Here is a 10000-nt window from a genome sequence, read left to right on the forward strand (position 1 = left end):
GATAAGGTTTTTGGCTATGTTGAAAATGGTTTGGAAGTACTTATGTCTGCAGCGAAGGCTCAGTATGAAGAGAAAGCGAATGTGGTTGTAGTTGACTGTGGTGCAGTGATACCTCTTTGATCATCCATAAAATCATGTGATTACAAGTGCAGTTTTGTCAGGGATCCCTTTATAATTAATTATATAAGTATGGAGATTGACAAAGATATCGAGAGACAGGAAGACTGTGCTTCTAAATAAAGCCATCTCTTCATGCAATATTTATAAGAACTGGAATGAGTGACTTACCATGGAAGTCAAATGACCTTCAGACTGTGGCGTTACATGAGCAGTGTGACTCACGGAATACTAAATGTGCTTTAGGCTAAAGTCTATATAAGCCTTGGTATAGCCAATACTGTTGTGGGAGGTAATACACCAGAGGGTGTTTGCAACCAGTCATATGATAACAGGGAGTAGCAGATTTTAATTTCAGTTTCAATTGCAGTGTCGATGGAAGTATTTTTATTAGCTTTCCTAAAAAGTGTTATGCATTACAATAATGGACTGGACAAGTTGTGTAAACCTTGGCATGAGCCACAATGCACAGTGTGATGAACAATGCAGCCCTCACCGCAGGCCAACTGCTTGGACAGGAAAATCTTCTCAGGCCATCACTTACTTATCAATAACCTTTAAAGATGGCATATTGAAGGCAGTGGAATAAAACTGTTGAAGGCAAGGCATCTTTTGAAGGCACTGTCTTCAGATAACTCGCACCTATTTACTCCAACTCTTCCAAATATGGAAATGTCCTCATCATTAACCCTGTTGCCATTATTGCATGGCCGGTAACACTGCCATGTAATGCACCAAAAAATCTGTGGGTTAACATATCCCTAGGAAATGTGTAAGTTGTATACTTCATCATAATGCAAAAACAAAGCTTTTCCTTGTGCATAATCAATGTAAGACATAAAAGGGAAACCGTAAAAAAACAAAAAAAAAGTTGTTGTCCGATTGTGGAAAAACATTGCCTAGAACAGGAGATGGAATTCACCAAATCTGGGAGAATTTATGAGGCCAAACAACCTGCAGTACAAGGTCCCTCAAACCTTGCCAGGTCCAGCTTTTACTTCAATGCCTGCCTCAGTTTCAGTTGTAACTGCTTTAATAATGGCTTCAGCTCCAGCTTCAGCACTTGTTTCAGCAACAGTCTCAGGAATTGCTTCAATACCAACACAAGTCTCTGCCACACAGGCAAGTAAAGGCCTGCTACAGATGATGAATATGGTGCAGCATCAGATTGTACAACTACCATTCGTGTTCATGTAGATTTTTTCAAACAAAAGAGCAGTTTACCTCATTACAACCTATGGTAAAATTTGAGAATAATCAGTAAAGTTATGTCTCATAAAGACTTTGAGTGAACTAGTAAGATTAGCTGTTAAAAGAAATGTTGGTCATATTAAATTATTAGTAGCATAGATGTGATTCCATATGACTTAAGGCTATAATCAAGCTGAAGTCAACTGAGGTGCAGTGCAGTCTTATATGCATGTACACTAAATATGCAACTACAGCCTTTGTAGTTAAACCAATATGAAATAAGCCAGACTGGGTATACTTGGACAACTTTCCCTGGCTTCTGCAATGTATATCAATTGTTCTGTAAATAAATATTATAATCCAATGTCTCCATCTTCCTCACTCTGTCTTATTATTATCATCATCATCATTAACATGATTACTATTTCTACCACCACCACCCCTATTAACCACTACCCAGCCTTGAATATGGCAGTTAGGTTCTTTCCCATTGGTTATTTCCTGTTAGTTGAACCAGTGCATGGTACTCAAGAACATCAGAATTCATCAAAATATCAGGACCTCTTACATAGGTTTACTAGAATCTTTTGATATCTTATATGATAAGCAGAGCCAATTCTGCATAAAATCAGTTTGAGATATTCACAACCTGTTTACAAAGGTTGTTATAATTTCAGAGATCTGCACATGTATGGACATATATATGTAATGGGTACTATGGCACTGTAATATATTTAGTTATTGAAACACAATGAAAATTCAATAAAATTATATTTGAATAGGATGAAAATGGCTTATAAAAAATAACATGAAAATTGAAATACATTCATGTATGCAATTGGTCTACTTGTGAAAAATAAAAGAATTTGTTAAATGAAAATAAATAGAAATGGCTGAGTGATTAACTTTCACATCATGTAAGACTGAAAATTATGTTTACAATGACATGCACAAATGATTTATTTAATGATAAAAGAATGTTTAACCACAGGTAGGTTTAGCAAGGTGCTGCCGTGTGTACTCCCAAATGAAGAGGGCTCCAGAAACATGGACATTAAGAGACCTAATAATGCCAAACTGTGGAATTTCAACACAGACATCAAGAAGCTGGAGGAGCTCACATGGAATTCCTTCTCTTTCATTTCTGAAAATGGAAAAAACTAGAATTATTTGAGCACTGATTTCAGGGTAGAACAACCTAGACTGGTCAAAATAAATGGTTTTATACCACAGACTCTTCTGGGGCCCTCTGGCAAAGGACTTTCATTTAGTTCAACTATAACAAAGAAATAGCTCCTAAAAAAACTTAAATCCTCTAACAATTAATATCTATAAATAAGAATTAATACTTGCCCTAAAATTACTGCCGTTCTTACTGGGAAGCTGTAATCAGAGAGTTTCTTGCTGTTGGCAGTTTGTTCTGCTGCAACTAATGTATACCCTTCATTCTGAAGGGTTCTCAAGTACTCTGCAAGATTATCTGGTTTAACCTGTTAATCAGAGATAAAAGATATGTATACAAACCCTCTCCTATTCCATTATTTCATTAATAACAGGCATTACTTCCAAATAATATTTTCTGAAACTGTACTTAAATATGGAATAAATTCCTATAATGTACAGTTAAAGGCCATAACATTGGTAAAAATCAGATATACTCACTTCCTTGACAGGCACCCACTGCTGAGCAGTTAAGGAAAGAGAGTTGAAGGTCTGATCTTCCAGCACCGCAAGAGAAGGAACTACATACTCTTGCACACTAAAAACTTCACAGGTCCGGCACAAGCCACCAAGGTTAGGTGGCTTATCAATCAGTGAAGCAACCAGAATCAAGCCTCCACGTTGTTGCCGAGGTTCAGCCTGAAAAATCAGAAAGCCACTACAATTTGTTCTAATTTTCATTATTTCATATACCAAGCATGTAAAATATAATTATGAAAATATGTACCTTGATTGTTATGTTTACATTTCTTTGCTGTGCCTGAAAATGTGATGATTCTGTAACAGTACAATTACTTATTCTCAAGAGCTGTAACCTAGTAACCATGGTATTATTGACCCACTAATGCTGATAATGCATGTATACATGCACTGTCAACTCTGATTTCATTTCTATTTCTCTATTTTATAAAGACCATACTTGACATTGCATATACCCAGCATCAAAGGTTTGTCATGCCATGGGTATTTCTAGGGGTGGCCTACAACTGGCCACTACTGTTAAGAATTACAGCAGATATAATATGAATAGCATAGATAAAGGTGTGTGCGTGCGTGCGTGCGTGCGTGCGTGGGGGTGGGGGTGGGGGTGGGGGTGGGTGGGTGGGTGGGTGTGGATGGGTGGGTGGGTGTGGGTGGGTGGCTGGTTGGCTGGGTGTGGGTGTGGGTGTGGGTGGGTGTGTGGGTGTGGGTGAGGGTGCCTGCCTTTGTACATACATGTGTTTGCACATGCACACACATTTGCGTGTGAGCACATTTGTCCATGTGCGTGCATGTGCAGATTTAGCCATGCAGGTGTGTGCATGCATGTGTATGTTTATGTGTGTGTATGTACGTGTCATTATGTGTGTGTGCATGCATAATTTGCGATTTTAGTAAGCTAATAGACATCACTGTCACAAAGATAAACAAACAAGAATTACCATATTTGGCAAGTCAAGAGGGGCAGTTAGCTCAGAAATCATTGATTTCCAAGGAGTTATTTTCCTCTGTACATTAAGCACAGGGCTGCCAGATACTTCACTGTCCTCTGGGAATGATGGCTCGCCTGGAATTTTTTTTTTATGAATCAAAAAATGTACTCAATTCATGCACCAAATATAATTTTACACTGAACTTGTGATGTTATCAAACATATTCATGTAAGATATACAGAAATTTTTCTTGCTTTCTAACACTTTTTTCTTTACACAAGTATATCTCCACATGTATTCAGAGAATGCTGAATACCTCTAGTAATTATTTTCTTTTTCTGGGTAACATTCCTCTCCAGAAGGTAAGTACGTAAATTCTTGACAAAGCTGCTCTAAACTGAATGTCTCTAGTACTAAATGCAAGAGAATACCCTGCAACTCACCAGCAGCTTTGATCACCCAAGGTGCTGGGGAAGACTCAGCCAGAACCTTATCCATATTGTGAAGTGGAATCTCGCTTTTCACAGGAAGAATGGATGAATCCATGGCACCCATAATAAAGTCCACTGTCAGCCATTCATCATTAGCCAGCAGTGAGAGACATGGCAGGTCATAAACAATAGTCTGTTGGTGATTTTGGTGCAAAATCTTGTAAGTAATTTAATAGGTAAATAACAAGTTTAAATGTATGTACAAATAAAGATTATATATTTTTAAAAAATATATATCATCTTACCGAACTTTTAACAAGCTTATAAAATTCTTGTTTGAGATAAAAGACACTTATGTACCTGAAGTGTGTAATGTTGAACAGGATGGAATACTTTGAAATAAAAATCATTCAGCATATTCAGGGTGTTACGAGCTGCACTGCCTTGTTCCACAACAAACTGTAGGCACTGTTGCATGGGATCATACTTATCCAGTACAGCTGTTGCATTTATGGATTGGCAGTGATGCCATATCTTCCTCAAAGAAACCTGATGAAAAGAGCTGTCATGAGTGTTGGTTGTAGATTTTTGCTGTTTTAATTTCTAAATACTTCCTTTCATATGTAACAATTTATTCTCAATACTATTAATTACCTTTTTTTGTAAAAACTGTCTATAAATCAAATTAACAGCACAAAACTCAACTATTTTGACCAAACATATACAAGCATGTCCTTATTTCCTGAAATCAAGTGGCCTAATTGTCAACTAGCCACAACAAACACTTACTTGAGCATAAAGCCTAGTATTGAAGTGCTGTGCCATACACCAGGGTAGTGTGTACTGGATTGTCTGACTTAGAACTTCCTCCTCTTCTGTGGTACAAGCCACATGTGTGAGGGAGGCCAGGAAAGAGCCAACACATCCGACTCGCTCCTTTGAACCCTTACCGAAGTGAAGAGAAGAACACTTAGCCGGTGAGCAATAAAATATCAACTTCCTATTAACATTAACTTCTTACTTACATATACATCTGATAAAGCACATACTTGGTCATACCTCCAAAAAGTGTTTCAGCAGATGAGGGTAGAAACTGGGGTGAAAAATTATGATGAGTGCAATGCCCCACTCTTGCATGTATCGGACACTTGGCTGCTGGTGGTCCTTGATCAAGCCTTTGCATAGCCAAGACAAGCTCAGCAGGCATTCTTCCTATATAGTAGTTGATGCAAATGAGGAAACATAATTTCCAAACAACACAATAACCGATTGTTTACATAAACTTATGCTTATATCTTATCTCCAATTTATCAATGAACATTATTACTGCAATCTATCTTACCTCATCTAGTAATGGCAAGAGCAAGAGGAAAGCTTGCAGGAGCCTTGTCTTGTATCGGTGGGACTGTGAGTTGCCAAAATCTCGACGATCACTTGTGCACTTAGCATACTGATACCTGATACCTTGCACAGTTGCTACAGCAATGCTTCTGTCACTTGATTTTTCTTTATTCAGGCTAAGCAAGAAACGAAGAGTAATTGCTCTGGCTCTCTGGTCAGCATCCCAGTTACTGTAATCATATTTATAATAGTTAACATTGTATATATGTAACTATGGCCATTATCTCTATACCAGAGAGAGAGAGAGAGAGAGAGAGAGAGAGAGAGAGAGAGAGAGAGAGAGAGAGAGAGAGAGAGAGAGAGAGAGAGAGAGAGAGAGACAGAGAGAGAGAGTGGGGGGGGAGAGCAGGAAAGAGAGAGAGAGAAAGAGAGAGAGAAAAAGAGAGAGAGAGAGAAAGAGAAAGAGAGAGAGTTGAGTGAGTGTGAATGTGAATGTGAGTGTGAGTGTGAGTGTGAGTGTGAGTGTGAATGTGAATGTGAGTGTGAGTGTGAGTGCGAGTGTGAGTGCGAGTGCGAGTGCATGTGCGTGTGGCTGATTGTTTTAGCATGCTTGTGTGCATTGTCTCTATGTATTCATATATGTTGGTATAATATGGTATGGTACAGTATAGCATGATGAATAAAAATATGCATGCATGTATGTATATATGTATATATGTATGTACATATATATATATATATATATATATATATATATATATATATATATATATATGTATGTATGTATGTGTGTATGTATAGTAAAGTATACTATAGCACATACAGCTTATTACTAAAAACAAATGAATTTTTCATCATGATAATTCCAAATGCATGTATGGCACAATGAACAATGACAGCAACCTGACCTCTCTAAAAGGATATTGGTGCTGTATGTAGTTCCACAATGCTGGATATATTCAACTGTATCTTGAACCACCTTAAACTGTTTCCTAAATACATATCCAAACATAAGAAGTGGAACAAGAACATCTTGCATAAGTTCATCCAGAGTACCAGATGGCAGACCATCTCTTACTGCCCTTTCAGAGAGTGGCATAATAAGACTCCTTGCCAAGTGTGCAGCTATACCCTGTGCAGCCTCACCAGTTGTCAACAATTTCTGAGATATCTATAAAAAAGGTAAATAAATATTAATGGACACCTGTGCATGCATACCTATACAGTATATATAGATTCATATGTATATATGTATATATAAATACATATGTATATTTCATAATACATACATGTGTATATATATAGATATATATATTATATATATATATACATATATGAATAAATTAGTATACATATACATATATACATATACATATACATTTCATATATATATATATATATATATATATATATATATATATATATATATATATATATATATAAACATATATGTAACACACACACACACACAGACACACACACACACACACACACACACACACACACACACACACACACACACACACACACACACACACACACACACACACACACACACATACATACATACATACATACATACATATATATATATATATATATATATATATATATATATATATATATATATATAAACATATATATATACATATATATATATATATATATATATATATATATATATATATATATATATATATATATATAAATATATATATATATATATATATATATATATATATATACATATATATATATATATATATATATATATTATATATATATATATATATATATATATATATATATATAGTGAGAGAGAGAGATAAAGAAAGAAAGAGAAAGAGAAAGAGAGATAATAAGCACTGGATGATAACCCCAAATATATTTTCTAGCTACCTAGCCAGCTATTCCACAAGTTCTTCATTGAATGTAGAAGCAAACAGTAATCTTGCTAATTGTATGCCCTCACCAGTAAAACACAAATAGTGACTAGAGAAAAAAATAATAATTAGAAACACACACACAACACACATGAACAACATGCATGAGTACATGAATAAGACAAATGAAAAACAAAAGACCAAACACTAGGAAAAAAAAAGTGTAAACTGAGACACCCTCTCACCTGAACAATGAACTTGTGGTGCTCTGGCTTGACTATGGCATCCCTGTGGAAGAGGAGATCAGAGAGGTACCCAATTAGGGTTCGGTAGAGGTCACACCCCTTCCGAAACTCTGAAGATGATCTCCACATGAGTTCAACCAATTCTTGCCACATGTTAGCCTGAATGATAAAGATAAAGATATAAAAAATAGAATAAAAAAGAGAAGGAGGAGGAGGAGGAGGAGGAGGAGGAGGAGGAGGAGGAGGAGGAGGAGGAGGAGGAGGAGGAGGAGGAGGAGAAGAAGAAGAAGAAGAAGAAGAAGAAGAAGAAGAAGAAGAAGAAGAAGAAGAAGAAGAAGAGAGAAGAAGAAGAAGAAGAAGAAGAAGGAAGAGGAGGGGAGGAGGAGGAGGAGGAGGAGGAGGAGGAGGAGGAGGAGGAGGAGGAGGAGGAGGAGGAGGAGGAGGAGGAGGAGGAGGAGGAGGAGGAGGAGGAGGAGGAGGAGGAGGAGAAGAAAAAAAAAGAGAAGAAGAAGAAGAAGAAGAAGAAGAAGAAGAAGAAGAAGAAGAAGAAGAAGAAGAAGAAGAAGAAGAAGAAGAAGAAGAAGAAGAAGAAGAAGAGCTGCTACCAGAGGACCAAAAGGAGGGTGAGAATATTACTAAGAATTTTAATCAAGCCGGACAAAACCTATAAGACAAAAAAAGAAAAGCAAGAAAATAAAAATATGTATATATCACACATAAATATGAAATATATCTACAGGAATGTAGAATATCTCTCCTTCCATTTCCAAACGATGTGCAATACACTCCAATACAAACCTTAATAACAGAAGGAGCTAAACTAATAGCCACCTGGAACACATGCACTGCATTCAGACGCCCTAAGGTATTGACTGCCTCCGGTAAGAAGGCCTCCACAGCGCACTCAATTTCTGCTAGGGAGCTTGTACTGCTCATTTTTTTCTGTAAGGAAAAAATACAGTTAACAAGAGGGAAGGCATCTCTATATTATATATATCTAACTTAGATTTGCTTGTTTATTTCTTTATAATGATGAAATAATTTCCTTTACCATATAAATACATTTAACAGCAGTATAGAGAAACAGTACCTTTGTGATTAGCATATCTATGCAAGACCAACAACTTCGAGTGGTCTCCAGAAGGAGATTTGAGGTGAACTCTGTGGATTTGTAGCCTTCTATGCTTCTTCTTTGAGTCAGTGGTGGAATACTGTGCACAATCTTCTGCAGAAAAAGTTGATGGTACTCCTCCCTTATGCTATGTCCCGAGTCTTTATAATGAAAAAGCAGGAGATGCTCTAATACTAAAATTCCAAATGACACTTTCACTGGGTCTGTTTTTTCCAGCAGAGATTTGCATTTTTCAAGAATCTGAACATACAGATTTTTCATGGTTGATCTGAAAGGTGGTGCACTATTGCATATGCCAAACAATTGCAAATAATGAGTTAATGTGTCCAGATCATGTGGCTGGTTCAGCATATCCATATGGGTAATAAAAAGCTGTGCTACAGAAATGATTCCATTCACCAGACATGAGAGATCACCATCATGTTTCAACTCTGTTCCGTGATTATTTACTGGAACTTCATACCTTATTTGCAAAGTCACTGCTACAACCTGCAAAGTCCATGCAAGTTTCTTTTTGTCTAGATATGGACGCATGTGACAGTCTCTCAAGAAGTTAGTTATAGGTTTAAGCAGAGATTCTGCATAACAGTCTCTTATATTATTATCATTTCTCCTGCAATTCTTTTCCATGAGCAAGTTAATGCCCAAAGCCATGTCTGATGGGTGAACCATATCTTTACAATCCAGTGATGACATGGTTGCAGCTAGTGCTTTGTGTACTGATGAATCATCATAATTCTCATTAAAGATATCAAGGCCATCAATAATCATTTCCCATGTTCCAGTGCCACGACACCATGACTCTTTCCTTCTGAAATGGCCAACTATGTCGCAAATCTCAATTAAACTAGTCTCAGCGCTCAAGTGTTTGAAAACTGCATTCAGGAGGTCACACTGACTAGCAGACCTTAAAGTTACATCCTGAGTGCTTAGGCATCCTTCAAAATTAACAGTGGCATTTTTTACAACTTTATAATTCCAAACTCTTGTGCATGGAATCTGAGACACACTCCTAAGTAGGTAAAAC

At 36.8% G+C, this 10000-nt stretch overlaps 2 protein-coding genes across 4 annotated transcripts in view; one reads left to right on the forward strand and one right to left on the reverse strand.

The window, feature by feature from the left end:
• The window catches only part of LOC119575449, a 13194-nt gene extending 11505 nt beyond the window's left edge, over positions 1-1689 (forward strand). For all 3 annotated transcript variants that reach the window (XM_037923069.1, XM_037923072.1, XM_037923070.1), the window contains exon 6: positions 1-1689. This exon is cut by the window's left edge and continues 384 nt beyond it. In XM_037923069.1, the coding sequence (XP_037778997.1) occupies positions 1-120 (120 nt within the window). In that variant the 3' untranslated portion in view covers positions 121-1689.
• Positions 1690-2062: 373 nt separating this feature from the next.
• LOC119575448 (probable methyltransferase TARBP1) overlaps positions 2063-10000 on the reverse strand; it is a 9633-nt gene continuing 1695 nt past the window's right edge. Inside the window, exons 1-13 of the mRNA XM_037923068.1 lie at positions 8932-10000; positions 8640-8783; positions 7842-8000; positions 6622-6884; positions 5715-5943; positions 5432-5584; positions 5162-5317; positions 4733-4921; positions 4385-4565; positions 3951-4075; positions 2971-3168; positions 2662-2798; positions 2063-2452 (exon numbers count right to left, since the gene is read on the reverse strand). The exon at positions 8932-10000 is cut by the window's right edge and continues 1695 nt beyond it. Coding sequence (XP_037778996.1) covers positions 2290-2452; positions 2662-2798; positions 2971-3168; positions 3951-4075; positions 4385-4565; positions 4733-4921; positions 5162-5317; positions 5432-5584; positions 5715-5943; positions 6622-6884; positions 7842-8000; positions 8640-8783; positions 8932-10000 — 3166 coding nt within the window. The 3' untranslated portion in view covers positions 2063-2289. The remainder of the gene's footprint in view (positions 2453-2661; positions 2799-2970; positions 3169-3950; positions 4076-4384; positions 4566-4732; positions 4922-5161; positions 5318-5431; positions 5585-5714; positions 5944-6621; positions 6885-7841; positions 8001-8639; positions 8784-8931) is intronic.

This window comes from Penaeus monodon, chromosome 7 (genome assembly GCF_015228065.2).
Source record: "Penaeus monodon isolate SGIC_2016 chromosome 7, NSTDA_Pmon_1, whole genome shotgun sequence".
NCBI lineage: Eukaryota > Metazoa > Arthropoda > Malacostraca > Decapoda > Penaeidae > Penaeus > Penaeus monodon.